The following is a 16,126-nucleotide window of genomic DNA, read 5'->3' on the forward strand; positions in this document are numbered from 1 at the left end:
ACTGTTAGGTTCCCCATTATGATGTATCGCCCGAGAACACCTGAAGGAAACACCTGAGGGTACACCTGCCCACTACACCCCGCACACCTTCACTTAACCTAACTCTTATCACACATCTTTTAATACCCAATGCCCCGACAAGTGTATCCTTCATAATAGCACCTGGCAAATTGAAGGACTGAAACTTCATCTACAACCCCAGACGCACCCTACACCTATCATACTACATGCTTCTACAACTATATCCTTGAGAACCACTTGGCGGAAACAGAAAATAAGGTGCCCGATAAGCAATAAACAACACCAGAACGACTAACGATCTTACACCATACAACTGTACACTCCTACTGTTTTCCCTTCTCCCCCACCTGTACCTTCGCCACTAACCCAAAACCCACCCAAACGGACCCCAATATCCCTACACCCACACCTACACAACTCCAGAAACAGAGAGAAACCCAGAACCCACTCAAATAGACTCCAATATCCCTACACCCACCCTACACAACCCCCTCCCAACATACACCTGGGGACGCAAAACCTCACCTCAAGTACACCTAGTCAGACCTCAATACATCAACACACACACAACCCCAAAGACAGAAAGAAACCCAAAACCCACCAGACAGGTCCCAGTACCCCTAGCTACACCTACACCCTACAAAATTCCCTCCCAACATACACCTAGGGACGCAAAACCTCACCTCAAGCACACCTAGTCAGACCTCGATACATCAACACACACACAACCCCAAAGACAGAAAGAAACCCAAAACCCACCCAAACGAACCTCAATATCCCTACACCCACCCTGAACAACCCTATCCCAACATACACCAAGGGAAGCAAAACCTCACCTCAAGCACACCTAGTCAGACCTCAGTACATCAACACACACACAACCCCAAAGACAGTAACAAACCCAGAACCCACCAGACAGGTCCCAGTACCCTTACCTACACCTACACCCTACAGTACACAATCCCCTCCCAACAGACACACGTGGACCCAGCATCTCACCTTGGCATGCCCCCTTGTACGCTCGCAGGATCTCGGCGCCCGCAATGCAGGACGCTTGCTTGAGGTGGCAGGGAGAGGAGTAGGTGCGTTGATCCGCCCCGCACAGATGCCTCACTCTGTCGGTGCGAGGGCAGGACGTGGGGCATTTCACACACCTCGGAGTCATCTGCTCGTCCATCACGCACTTCTTCCCGCCGCTGCAACGCACTCCAACGCACGCTATTGAAGGGAAGAGGGGTGATTTTTGAGGGGTCTTTTTTTTTTTATTTTTTTTATACAACAAAGGAGACAGCTCAAGGGCACACAAAATGAGGAAACAATAAAAAAAAAAGCCCGCTACTCGCTGCTCCTAAAAAAGAATCAAAAGAGGTGGCCGAAAGAGAGGTCAATTTCGGGAGGATATGGTATTGAAGGACCTGCTATTGAAAAAGGGAAAGTATTTTGTTCTTTTTTTAGTCCATCAATAACGCACTTTATTCTGACGCTGCAACGTGAGAGAGGGAAAAAATGGAGAATGTTTATAAGTTATCTGCTACTGAGATAAAAAAAAAAGGGTAATGTTTTTATTTTTGTTCATCCAACACGCACTTTTTTTACGCCGCTGCAACACACTCCAACGCACACTATTGTAAGAAAGGAAAAAAACAAAGAGGGGAATGTTGATTTTTGTTTTGTAATATGATATTGGAGATAAAAAAAAGGGTAATGGTTTTTATTTCTGTTCACGCACTTTTTTACGCCGCTGCAACACACTCCAACGCACACTATTGTAAGAAAGGAAAAAAACAAAGAGGGGAATGTTGATTTTTGTTTTGTAATATGATATTGGAGATAAAAAAAAGGGTAATGGTTTTTATTTATGTTTATCCTTCACGCACTTTTTTACGCGGCTGCAACACACTCCAACGCACACTATTGTAAGAAAGGAAAAAAAAAAGAGGGGAATGTGAATTTTTGTTTAGTTATTTGATATTGGAGATAAAAAAAAGAGGGGAATGTGAATTTTTGTTTAGTTATCTGATATTGGATAAAAAAAAAAAGAGGGGAATGTGAATTTTTGTTTAGTTATCTGATATTGGAGATAAAAAAAAAGGGTCAAGTGGTTTTATTTGTTACTCTAGTCCTCCGTTCATCCATCGCGCCCTACCCGCCGCTACAACGCACTAAAACGCACTCTATTGTCAGGACGAAAAAAAAAGAGGGGGAGTTTTTTTCGTTCGCTCGTTTTTTTAGCCTTTTTTTTCTTTGAAGGGTGAAGGGAAGGTTAGGTTCGGGTTGGAGGATTCAGGAAATGTTTGCGTGATGGTGGGACGGGGTGTGGTAACAGTGGAGGCGGGGGTGGGTGGGGGTGGTCTGTCTGGCTGTCTGTCTGGGTGACCGTCTGGCTGTCTGGCTGGCTGGCTGTTTAATTGTCAGGTTCTCTCTCTCTCTCTCTCTCTCTCTCTCTCTCTCTCTCTCTCTCTCTCTTTCAGCCAGTCATCCAATCAGCCCACACAGTCACCCACACACGAGTCAGTCAGTCAGGCAAAGTTACGTAACCTCTCTCTCTCTCTCTCTCTCTCTCTCTCTCTCTCTCTCATTCCTTTATACTGTCTTCCTTTCCTTGTTCCTTCTTTCCCTTTAGTGTCCGTTCCGTTTTCTTCTCTTCCATCACATCTAACTCTCTCTCTCTCTCTCTCTCTCTCTCTCTCTCATTCCTTCCTACTGTCTTCCTTTCCTTGTTAATTTTTTCCCTACAGTGTACGTTCCGTTTCCTTCTCTTCCATCTCCACATTCTCTCTCTCTCTCTCTCTCTCTCTCTCTCTCTCTCTCTCTCTCTCTCTCTCTCTCTCTCTCTCATTCCTCTCTACTGTCTCCCTTTCCTTGTTCCTTCTTTCCCTTCAGTGTCCGTTCCTTTTCCGTTTCTATCATCTTCCCATCTAACCCCCCCATCTCTCTCTCTCTCTCTCTCTCTCTCTCTCTCTCTCTCTCTCTCTCTCTCTCTCTTTTCATTCCTCTCTACTGTCTTCATTTCCTTGTTCCTTCTTTTCTTTCAGTGTCCGTTCTTTTCCTTCTCATCCATCTCCACATCTACCCCCCCTCTCTCTCTCTCTCTCTCTCTCTCTCTCTCTCTCTCCCCGCCTATGACTCAGCCCTGACTTTATGGGTCCCGTATATTATCTCCCAAACAAGAGTCGTAAATCAACTGCTAATTCCATGTCTATATACCAACTTAACAACTCGGCCTGCAACACACACACACACACACACACACACACACAAAAACGGGTTGAAGCCAGTGTAGTTTATATCTGCATTGAGAAACATGATATCTTAAAGCTGATCAATTTCTCACACCTGCGGACACACACCTGAGCAGGGATATATATAGCAGGGAAGGTGGTGTCGATGGTGTGGTTGTTTGCAAGAATTGGTAACACTGCGAACACTCGGACAGCGATATGATGCAATAGAGCAATACACGAGAACAACTTTGCAGTCATGTGTTATTTATTTACTCTTTATTTTCATTATCTATTCTTATTTGCTATTATTTATTCTTAATTTTTTCCCTTGATATACGAAAAGGAAAAAACGACTACTGATTTCAGCGCCTTAAAGGGCTATTACACTGGGCAAATTTTCTGTGGATCTTCAGTCACACCACGATTTCCGTTGGCGTGGTTCTCATTTGTTTCTTGTTATTGCTGCTGATAATGATGGTGAGTAATATCGTCGTCCTTTGGTGAAATCTACCGTAGCTTTGGAAGATCGTGGACACGTCAGAAAACCACGGAAATATGAAAACCACTCCAGCGGAAATCGTGGTTTGACTGAAGATCCACAGAAAATTTGCCCAGTGTAATAGCCCCTTTAGTTAACCACAGCGTAAAGAAAACGATATATGTTCTGCTTCACAACAGACCATTTATCTATACCTGCATCTTTGTGTACCTCTGATTGACCCGGTAGCAGCGACGGACCAAATTTGTGGCCTTACCGTGTACTAGCGACGGGCCAAATTTTTCCCATGATATAACCCCCCAACATAGATGATGCATAAACTGATCACAAATGCGTTGATAGGTATATATTATGAAATGGTTTGCGTGAGAGATGATTTTTTCTCATCAATTCGCTTAGAGGGGACTTTAAGAAACATGATCCCCGCAGCTACCGGGTTAATAAGATTGTTTTTGTCTTTATTATCATCATCATCATTAGCCTTTACTACCTCGATGAACGATAAAGGCCTTTCCCAACGTTCTACACTTCTCCCTTTCTCTTTGTCTAACGTTGGTGTACCCGGAATAATAGCAATAAAGGAGTAATAAGGAGTAATAAAGTCATAAACGGAGTAATAAAGTAAGTGTACACAGGTAATTAGGTAGTTAGCGTGTACATGGGTGATTAAATCGTTAGTGTATAGGAGGTAATTAGGTTGTTAGAGGACACGGCAATTGTGATTAGTGTCAATGGGTATATAAATAGATGTTGTACACAGGGTAGTTAGGTCATTAGTGTATACGGTAACTAGATCTTTATGATGTACACGGTAGTTAGAGAGAGAGAGAGAGAGAGAGAGAGAGAGAGAGAGAGAGAGAGAGAGAGAGAGAGAGAGAGAGAGAGAGAGAGAGATTCAAATATCAACGAATGACAGTTGTGTGTGTGTGTGTGTGTGTGTGTGTGTGTGTGTGTGTGTGTGGATTGGCAGTAAGTTGGACAGTTAGTTTCGAACACCGAATAGACGGGCCGCACTGTACGATATTCAGTCTTGAGGGCCGCAGGTTGCACAGGGCTGGTGTATACGAATAATTGGGCAATGAGAGCATACGGGTAGTTAAATCAGCGTTCAAAAGAGTAGCGATAACTTATTAATGACAACAGCAACAGAGAGGAAAGATAACAAAGGGGTAACGAGAAGTAATTGATGACTACAACAACAAGAGGAAAGATAACAAAGGGGTAACGAGAACTAATTAACGACAACAAGAGGAAAGATAACAAAGGGGTAACGAGAACTAATTAATGACTACAACAACAAGAGGAAAGATAACAAAGGGGTAACGAGAACTAATTAATGACTACAACAACAAGAGGAAAGATAACAAAGGGGTAACGAGAACTAATTAATGACTACAACAACAAGAGGAAAGATAACAAAGGGGTAACGAGAACTAATTGATGACTACAACAAGAGGAAAGATAACAAAGGGGTAACGAGAACTAATTGATGACTACAACAACAAGAGGAAAGATAACAAAGGGGTAACGAGAACTTATTAATGACTACAACAACAAGAGGAAAGATAACAAAGGGGTAACGAGAACTAATTAATGACTACAACAAGAGGAAAGATAACAAAGGACTAACGAGAACTAATTAATGACTACAACAACAAGAGGAAAGATAACAAAGGGGTAACGAGAACTAATTGATGACTACAACAACAAGAGGAAAGATAACAAAGGGGTAACGAGAACTAATTGATGACTACAACAAGAGGAAAGATAACAAAGGGGTAACGAGAACTAATTGATGACTACAACAAGAGGAAAGATAACAAAGGGGTAACGAGAACTTATTAATGACTACAACAACAAGAGGAAAGATAACAAAGGGGTAACGAGAACTAATTGATGACTACAACAAGAGGAAAGATAACAAAGGGGTAACGAGAACTAATTAACGACAACGACAACAAGAGGAAAGATAACAAAGGGGTAACGAGAACTAATTAACGACAACTACAACAAGAGGAAAGATAACAAAGGGGTAACGAGAACTAATTGATGACTACAACAACAAGAGGAAAGATAACAAAGGACTAACGAGAACGAATTAACGACAAGAGGAAAGATAACAAAGGACTAACGAGAACTAATTAACGACAAGAGGAAAGATAACAAAGGACTAACGAGAACGAATTAACGACAAGAGGAAAAATAACAAAGGACTAACGAGAACTAATTAACGACAACATGAGGAAAGATAACAAAGGACTAACGAGATCTAATTAACGACAACAAGAGGAAAGATAACAAAGGGGTAACGAGAACTAATTATCGACAAGAGGAAAGATAACAAAGGACTAACGAGAACTAATTATCGACAACAACAAGAAGAAAGATAACAAAGGACTAACGAGAACTAATTAACGACAACAAGAAGAAAGATAACAAAGGACTAACGAGAACTAATTAACGACAACAACAAGAGGAAAGATAACAAAGGGGTAACGAGAACTAATTAACGACAACAACAAGAGGAAAGATAACAAAGGGGTAACGAGAACTAATTATCGACAACAACAAGAGGAAAGATAACAAAGGACTAACGAGAGCTAATTAACGACAACAACAAGAGGAAAGATAACAAAGGGGTAACGATAACTAATTAACGACAAGAGGAAAGATAACAAAGGACTAACGAGAACTAATTATCGACAACAACAAGAGGAAAGATAACAAAGGACTAACGAGAACTAATTAACGACAAGAGGAAAGATAACAAAGGACTAACGAAAACTAATTAACGACAAGAGGAAAAATAACAAAGGACTAACGAGAACTAATTATCGACAATAACAAGAGGAGAGATAACAAAGGGGTAACGATAACTAATTAACAAGAGGAAAGATAACAAAGGGGTAACGAGAACTAATTAACAAGAGGAAATATAACAAAGGACTAACGAGAATTGATTAACGATAACAACAACGAGAGGAAAGATAACAAAGGACTAACGAGAATTGATTAACGATAACAACAACGAGAGGAAAGATAACAAAGGACTAACGAGAATTGATTAACGATAACAACAACGAGAGGAAAGATAACAAAGGATTAACGAGAACTGATTAACGACAAAAAAAAGGAAAGACAACGAATAACGACAACAAAAAGAGGGAGGAAAACGAAGGACTATCGAAAACTCATTAACAACAACAGATAACAAAGAGGAAAAATAACGACGGAGTAACGACCAACTTATCAATGACAACAAAAACAACAACAAGAGAGAAAAGATCACAAACCCAACAGCTCCTCAAACTCAACCCCCCCACCCCCCCTTCTACCTCACAATCCAGCGCCTCACCTGGCCGCTGCATACCTGAGTGGCACGATGGGATTTTAAACAGGTAATGAAATTAGTCCTACTGCGTACCTGTTAGCCGAGCACCTGAGGGGAGGGAGAGGGGCAGGTGAGGGGAGAGGGGGGGGCCGAGCAGGTAAGGAGCGGAGATAAACGTATAAGTCTCGGAAGGAGGAGGAGGAGGAGGAGGCGAGCGTGAAGGAAAGCAGATTTTGAAGCCAGGTAAAAGAAGGCATTATTCACGGGCCTCTGTGGGGGGTGAGGCACGTGGGCTCTCTCTCTCTCTCTCTCTCTCTCTCTCTCTCTCTCTCTCTCTTCTATCCCCACCGTCGTTTCTTCTTCCACCAAACCTTTTCTCACTCACAACTTCCCTTCCATCCCCTTCCCCTTCCCCTCCTCTCTCTCTCTCTCTCTCTCTCCACCGTCGTTTCTTCCTCTTCCACCAAACCTTTTCTCACTCACAACTTCCTTCCTTCCCTTCTCCTTCTCTCTCTCTCTCTCTCTCTCTCTCTCTCTCTCTCTCTCTCTCTCTCTCTCTCTCTCTCTCTCTAAGCCCACTAGACGAAGACTGACCGTAACTCTGGCTAACAATAAATCTGAGAAGAATAAATGGTTAACATCAGTCATTCCTTCATTATTTATGTTCCTGCGAGAGAGAGAGAGAGAGAGAGAGAGAGAGAGAGAGAGAGACTGCATTCTTCCAAAATCTCAATATCTTTTCACTCGTCACCTTCATTTAATCTAATCTTCCTTTTTTATCTTCTTTTCTTCCATTTGAATTAATAAAAAAATAATTCCCCCCATCTCTCTCTCTCTCTCTCTCTCTCTCTCTCTCTCTCTCTCTCTCCCTTCCTTTACCTTGTTATTCTTCCTCCTCCTCCTCCTCCTCCTGGGTGGTGAGTGATCTCCTAAAATTTAAAACGCAATATAATGGTTCACTGTCACACTCGTATGTTGTACTTGAAGCGAGGAGGAGGAGGAGGAGGAGGAGGAGATTCTTTTAGGTACTTATGAAACTATTTATATATTCCTATCTGTTCTGTTACTGTTAACGATTGAAACGAATTGTAAGTGATTAAGATTACGGAGAGAGCTGTGTCCAGAGGAGTAACGGAGGAAGAAGCTATTCAACCATAAACAAAAGGTAAGCAAAGGTAAAGTTGAGAGTTCACGCCGAGCTACGCGTTGTCTCAGTGCTCATCTCCGTCTCTTTGGACCTGGCGGGCGTAGAAGGGGGCATGTCAAGGTGAGATTCTGGGCCCCGGGGTGTTTGCGGGGTGACTGGGGTTGTCTAGGGTGTAGGAAGATATCACCCCACACCCCAGGACACAATTTTTTTACAGCAAATGAGACAGTTCAAGGGCAAAAAAATAGGAAATTAAAATGAAAAAAAAGCCCCATGTTTACCAAGGTTGAGATTCTGGGCCCCGGGGTGTTTGTGGGGTGACCGGGGTTGTGTAGGGTGTAAGAAGATATCATCCCACACCCCAGGACGCAATTTTTTTTTTTTTTTTTTTACAGCAAAGGAGACAGTTCTACGGCAAAAAAAGGAAACAATAATGAAAAAAAAGTCCCAGGTTTCCCCAAGTACCAATTTTATCGACTAGCCCAAAATGGTGACTGGATAGCTGGGTGGGATGAGTTGACTGACCAAGCCGAATCGAATCTGGTCCCGCGGATTCGTGGGTAGGCACTTCCTCTTATTCCTTTATGTCTGTGTTGCTTCCCTTCCTTTATGTCATGTTGCTTCGCTTCCTCTTATTCCTTTATGTTTGTGTTACTTCCCTTCCTTTATGTCATGTTGCTTCGCTTCCTCTTATTTATTTATGTTTGTGTTGCTTCCCTTCCTTTAGGTCATGTTGCTTCTCTTCCTCTTATTTCTTTATGTTTGTGTTGCTTCCCTTCCTTTATGTCATGTTGCTTCTCTTCCTCTTATTCCTTTATGTCTGTGTTGCTTCCCTTCCTTTATTTCATGTTGCTTCTCTTCCTCTTATTCCTTTATGTCTGTGTTGCTTCGCTTCCTTTATATCATGTTGCTTCGCTTCCTCTTATTCCTTTATGTCTGTGTTGCTTCCCTTCCTTTATGTCATGTTGCTTCACTTCCTTTTATTCCTTTATGTCTGTGTTGCTTCCCTTCCTTTATGTCATGTTGCTTTGCTTCCTCTTAATCCTTTATGTCTGTGTTGCTTCCCTTCCTTTATGTCATGTTGCTTCTCTTCCTCTTATTCCTTTATGTCTGTGTTGCTTCGCTTCCTTTATATCATGTTGCTTCGCTTCCTCTTATTCCTTTATGTCAGTGTTGCTTCCCTTCCTTTATGTCATGTTGCTTCACTTCCTCTTATTCCTTTATGTCTGTGTTGCTTCCCTTCCTTTATGTCATGTTGCTTTGCTTCCTCTTATTCCTTTATGTCTGTGTTGCTTCCCTTCCTTTATGTCATGTTGCTTCTCTTCCTCTTATTCCTTTACGTCTGTGTTGCTTCCCTTCCTTTATGTCATGTTGCTTCGCTTCCTCTTATTCCTTTATGTCTGTGTTGCTTCCCTTCCTTTATGTCATGTTGCTTCTATTCCTCTTATTCCTTTATGTCTGTGTTGCTTCCCTTCCTTTATGCCATGTTGCTTCTCTTCCTCTTATTCCTTTACGTCTGTGTTGCTTCCCTTCCTTTATGTCATGTTGCTTCCCTTTCTCTTATTCCTTTATGTCTGTGTTGCTTCCCTTCCTTTATGTCATGTTGCTTCTCTTCCTCTTATTCCTTTACGTCTGTGTTGCTTCCCTTCCTTTATGTCATGTTGCTTCTCTTCCTCTTATTCCTTTATGTCTGTGTTGCTTCCCTTCCTTTATGTCATGTTGCTTCGCTTCCTCTTATTCCTTTATGTCTGTGTTGCTTCCCTTCCTTTATGTCATGTTGCTTCGCTTCCTCTTATTCCTTTATGTCTGTGTTGCTTCCCTTCCTTTATGTCATGTTGCTTCGCTTCCTCTTATTCCTTTATGTTTGTGTTGCTTCCCTTCCTTTATGTCATGTTGCTTCTCTTCCTCTTATTCCTTTACGTCTGTGTTGCTTCCCTTCCTTTATGTCATGTTGCTTCGCTTCCTCTTATTCCTTTATGTCTGTGTTGCTTCCCTTCCTTTATGTCATGTTGCTTCGCTTCCTCTTATTCCTTTATGTCTGTGTTGCTTCCCTTCCTTTATGTCATGTTGCTTCGCTTCCTCTTATTCCTTTATGTCCGTGTTGGTTCGCTTCCTTTATGCCATGTTGCTTCTCTTCCTCTTATTCCTTTATGTCTGTGTTGCTTCCCTTCCTTTATGTCATGTTGCTTCTCTTCCTCTTATTCCTTTATGTCTATGTTGCTTCCCTTCCTTTATGTCATGTTGCTTCGCTTCCTCTTATTCCTTTGTCTGTGTTGCTTCCCTTCCTTTATGTCATGTTGCTTCGCTTCCTCTTATTCCTTTGTCTGTGTTGCTTCGCTTCCTTTATGTCATGTTGCTTCGCTTCCTCTTATTCCTTTGTCTGTGTTGCTTCCCTTCCTTTATGTCATGTTGCTTCGCTTCCTCTTATTCCTTTGCGTGTGTTGCTTCCCTTCCTTTATGTCATGTTGCTTCTTCCTCTTATTCCTTATGTCTGTGTTGCTTCCTTCCTTTATGTCATGTTGCTTCGCTTCCTCTTATTCCTTTGTCTGTGTTGCTTCGCTTCCTTTATGTCTTGTTGCTTCTCTTCCTCTTATTCCTTTATGTCTGTGTTGCTTCCCTTCCTTTATGTCATGTTGCTTCGCTTCCTCTTATTCCTTTGTCTGTGTTGCTTCGCTTCCTTTATGTCTTGTTGCTTCTCTTCCTCTTATTCCTTTATGTCTGTGTTGCTTCCCTTCCTTTATGTCATGTTGCTTCGCTTACTCTTGTTCCTTTATGTCTGTGTTGCTTCCCTTCCTTTATGTCATGTTGCTTCTCTTCCTCTTATTCCTTTATGTCTGTGTTGCTTCCCTTCCTTTATGTCATGTTGCTTCTCTTCCTCTTATTCCTTTATGTCTGTGTTGCTTCCCTTCCTTTATGTCCTATTGCTTCTCTTCCTCTTGTTCCTTTATGTCTGTGTTGGTTCGCTTCCTTTATGTTAGTGTTGCTTCCCTCTCTCCGACATGTTCCTTTTTGCCTTCCTTTATTCTGCAGAGGATTCGTTCTGCATTCGCGAAACTGAGACGAGGACGTGATGGAGGAGGCGAAGATGGGAGATGGATCACGAGGAGGAGGAGGAGGAGGAGGAGGAGGAGGAGATGATGATATTCAATTTGAAGAGTACCGAGAAAAATGACAGGTGTTGAAGGAGGAGGAGGAGGAGGAGGAAGAGGAGGAGGAGGAGGAGGAGAAGGAGGAGGAGAAGGAGGAGGGGTGTAAAGACTACCAAGAAAAGTGGTAAAAGATGCTGGAAGAGAACTAAGAGGAGGAAGACGAGAAAGAGGAGGAGGAAGTCTTGGAAGAGGACTTCGAGGAAAAGGGAGAAAAAAAAGATACCCATTCAGAAGAAGAAGAAGAAGAAGAAAAAGAAGAAAGAAAAAAGAAAGAAGAAACAAAACAAGAACAAGGACGAGAAAGAAGGAATTAAATGTGGAAATAAAACTATAAAAATGACAACGAAGTAAAAAAAAGAAATAAAAGAAAGAAAGAGAGAGAGGAAGACAGATGGATTTTATTACCCTTCAAAATGTGTGTGTGTGTGTGTGTGTGTGTGTGTGTGTGTGTGTGTGTGTGTGTGTGTGTGTGCAACAAACTAATTAGCTGACAAAACAAAAAATACATACACAAAGAGAGAGAGAGAGAGAGAGAGAGAGAGAGAGAGAGAGAGAGAGAGAGAGAGAGAGAGAGAGAGAGAGAGAGAGAGAGAGAGAGAGAGAGAGAGAGAGAGAGAGAGACATTTGACACACGCCGGAGGAAAGATGAATGTGGTAAAAGAAAAAAAAAAAGCCAAAAAATACTGAAAGAAGAAAGAGAAGATGAAGAAGAAAAAGAAGAAGAAGAAAGAAAGAAAGAAATATAGATAGAGAATAACGAAGGAAAAAATGTCACAGGGAAGAACAAAATGACAAAGAAAATAATAGAAGCAAATCAAAAGACAGGAAAAACGCTTATATGGTAAATTATAAAAAAATATCGAAAAAATACAAGTATACTAAAACAAAAAACGACAAAAACAATCTTCCTCTCTATTATACCTCTTCCTCACTCTATTCTATTTTCTCTCTAATCTATTCTTTTTCTCTCAAATTTATTCCTTTCTGTCTTCTATTTCTCTTTCTCTTTAATACGTCTTTTTTTAATCTAAGTTAGATTCCTCTTTCTCTCTAATCTATCCCTCTTTATCTATTCTTCCTCTTTCTCTTTCTCTCTAATCTATGTCTCCTTTCTCTTTATTCCTTTTTCTGACTATTCTGTGCCCCTTTCTCTTTAATCTATGTCCATTTTTTCTCTACTCTAACCTCTTTGTAATCTATGCCCAATTATCTCTATTCCTTATTCTCTCTAATCTATGCCCATATTTCTCTCTACTCCACTCCTTTCTTTGTAATCTATGCCCCTTACTCCCTATTCCTCTTTCAAACTTAGAAAGAAACAAGAACAAGGACAAGAAAGAAAAATAAATGTGCAAATAAAACTATAAAAATGACAACGAAAGAAAAAGAAATAAAAGAAAGAAAGAAAGAAAGAAAGAAAGACAAGTGGATTTTATTACCCTTCAACGTGTGTGTGTGTGTGAGTGTGTGTGTGTGTGTGTGTGTGTGTGTGTGTGTGTGTGTGTGTGTGTGTGTGTGTGTATTTCTCTAATTTATCCTGTATCCGTCTCCAATATACGACTTTCTCATCCCCTTCCCCTCTCCTCTCCTCTGTTGCTACTCACTCTGGCAGGGGCCGTAGTGTGCCACCGAGAGCCGCTGCTTCTTCCGGCACGCGCGCTTCAGCAGGTGGCACTCGCTCTTGTAGGTGCGGTTGTCGGAGCCGCACACCGCTTCCTCGTGCTTCAGGTGGCATTGCGGTGAGCACACACAACGGGGGGCGCCACACCGCACCACGCACTTCCTGTCCTCGCCGCACCGCACCCCCGCACACGTGGCTGCAGGGAGGGAGAGAAAGGCTTAGTCAGGTTGGGTTGGGTTGAGTTGAAATAGACTTAGTTACTTCTGTTTTGGTTTGTTTGGAGTTTGGTTTGGTTTGGCTTGGTTCGTTTTAGTTTGCTTTGAATTTGGTTTGGTTTGGTTTGGTTGGATTGTTTTGGGTTTGGCTTGGTTTGGTTGTGTGGTGTTGGGTTGTTTTTGGTTTGGCTTGGTTTGGTTTGGTTTGGTTTGGTTTGGCTTGGTTTGGTTTGGCTTGGTTTGGTTTGGTTTGGTTTGGTTTGGCTTGGTTTGGTTTGGTTTGGTTTGGTTTGGCTTGGTTTGGTTGGCCTGGTTTGGTTTGGCTTGGTTTGATTTGGTTTGGTTTGGTTTGGTTTGGCCTGGTTTGGTTTGGCTTGGTTTGATTTGGTTTGGTTTGGTTTGGTTTGGTTTGGTTTGGCTTGGTTTGATTTGGTTTGGTTTGGTTTGGTTTGGAATGGTTGGGTTGGGTTGTTTTTGGTTTGGCTTGGTTTGGTTTGTTTTGGTATGGTTTGGTTGGGTTGTTTTTGGTTTGGCTTGGCTTGGTTTGGTTTAGTTTGTTTGAATGGTTTAATTTGGTTTGATTCGTTTCGTTTGTTCTGTTTGGTGTTGTTTCGGTTTTGTTTGATCTAGTTTGGTATATTTTGGATTGGTTTGGTTTGGTTTCGTTACGGATGGTATGGTTTGATCTAGTTCAGTTTTTTATTCTTTTCCTTTGTTTTGTTTTGGCTAAGAACATAACATAATGAGCCAGCAAGAGGCCGGTAGCGCTATATAAAGCAGCTCCTGTAAACATAACCCCACCTAACCTCACTATCCATGAACTTATCTTTAGGTTTGTTTCATTTTTGTTGAACTTGGTTTAGTTTGGGTTCAGTTAGGTTTGCTTTGGTATAGTTGGGTTGGAGTGAGGATTAGATTAATTAGATGAGGTTAACTAAGGTGAAATGAAGTAACGTCACACACACACACACACACACACACACACACACACACACTCTACCACTTTATTCCTTGTTAGTGAAATAAGAGATACATATTTACATACAGACAGACAGGCAGCCAGCAAGCCAGACAGACATAAAGACGGACAGGCAGGCGGCAGACGCCGACGTAAAGATGAACAAATCAGGAAGGAAGAGAGGAATGCCAAGAGACGGGAAGAGGAGGAAAGAGGAAAGAGGAAGAAAGAGAAAAGAAAACTCTTGGCAACTCTATTATGCTGATTTTTGCAATGGAAGCGAGGACGAAATCACAGAGAGAGAGAGAGAGAGAGAGAGAGAGAGAGAGAGAGAGAGAGAGAGAGAGAGAGAGAGAGAGAGAGAGAGAGAGAGAGAGAGAGAGAGAGAGAGAGAGAGAGAGAGAGAGAGAGAGAGAGAGAGAGAGTGTGTGTGTGTGTGTGTGTGTGTGTGTGTGTGTGTGTGTGTGTGTGTGTGTGTGGCGGATCCATACAGGATGGGCACCTTATATATATATATATATATATATATATATATATATATATATATATATATATATATATATATATATATATATATATATATATATATATATATATATATATATATATATATATATATATATATATATATATATATATATATATATATATATATATATATATATATATGGCCTTTTGGCATCTAGCTAAAAATATCTCCTCCAATTTCACTTCTTCATCTTTCCCTCATCTCCTTAGTCCTGACGGCAGCACCGCCGTCTCATTTATCTCTAAGGCTGAACTCTTCTCTCAAACTTTTTCTAAAAACTCCACTCTGGACGATTCTGGGCATATTCCTCCTACTCATCCCCCTCTGACTCCTTTATGCCTGTTATTAAGATTCTTGGGAATGATGTTTTCTATGCCCTCTCTGGCCTCAATCCTCAGAAGGCTTATGGACCTGATGGAGTGCCTCCTATTGTCCTTAAAAACTGTGCTTCCGGGGTGACACCCTGCCTGGTCAAACTCTTTCGCCTCTGCCTTTCAACATATAACTTTCCTTCCTGCCAGAAGTATGCCTTCATACAGCCTGTGCCTAAGAAGGGTGACCGTTCCAATCCCTCAAACTACCGTCCCATAGCTTTACTTTCTTGTCTATTTAAAGCTTTTGAATTAATCTTTAACCGGAAGATTCAAAAGCACCTTTCCACTTCTGACCTTCTATCTGATTGCCAGTATGGGTTCCGCAAGGGGCGTTCTACTCCCCGGAACTCGTTCTTGATTCACTTGGACGGTTTCCTCTAGAGTCCGGGTTGATGGGCGGTCTTTAGGACAGCATGTGGGTAGTTTTAAGCCACTCGGCGGTGACTGAAAAATCACAGGTGGTAGCGTGGGGATTCGAACTCGCGTCGTCCATCACGCGGTGAATGTGGGCCAAGCACGCTACCACTAAGCCACCGCCTACCCATAATATATATATATATATATATATATATATATATATATATATATATATATATATATATATATATATATATATATATATATATATATATATATATATATATATATATATATATATATATATATATATATATATAAAGTTTATTTGTGAAGTGTATTGACTTCAGTGACCTGCCCAGGCTGCCGAATGCCCACATCGGCCACGAGGCGACAACTGACTGGCTGCGTGGCTGGGCGCTGGAGTACTGTAACAATACGGTAGGTGGGTGGGCAGGATCCGTTACTGGATTTGAATCCAGCAAATCCATTTGGCGCATTTTATATATATATATATATATATATATATATATATATATATATATATATATATATATATATATATATATATATATATATATATATATATATATATATATATATATAATTTATACACAAATACGATAATGTTCGCAATTTCGTTTATTTGTTTTGTATGTTTATTATTTCTTTTATTATTATTATTATTATTATTATTATTA

General features: G+C 41.1%; 1 protein-coding gene across 3 annotated transcripts in view; it reads right to left on the bottom strand.

Annotated features, from left to right (window-relative positions):
• LOC126997984 (follistatin-like) overlaps positions 1-16,126 on the bottom strand; it is a 238,090-nt gene that overhangs the window by 107,072 nt on the left and 114,892 nt on the right. For all 3 annotated transcript variants that reach the window (XR_007752541.1, XM_050859254.1, XM_050859253.1), the window contains exons 4-5: positions 12,976-13,188; positions 1,021-1,239 (exon numbers count right to left, since the gene is read on the bottom strand). Coding sequence is in view for 2 of the 3 variants with exons in the window: in XM_050859254.1 (XP_050715211.1) it covers positions 1,021-1,239; positions 12,976-13,188 (432 nt within the window). In the remaining variant the exon portion in view is untranslated. The remainder of the gene's footprint in view (positions 1-1,020; positions 1,240-12,975; positions 13,189-16,126) is intronic.

Source organism: Eriocheir sinensis, chromosome 13 (genome assembly GCF_024679095.1).
Source record: "Eriocheir sinensis breed Jianghai 21 chromosome 13, ASM2467909v1, whole genome shotgun sequence".
Classification (NCBI taxonomy): Eukaryota; Metazoa; Arthropoda; class Malacostraca; order Decapoda; family Varunidae; genus Eriocheir; species Eriocheir sinensis.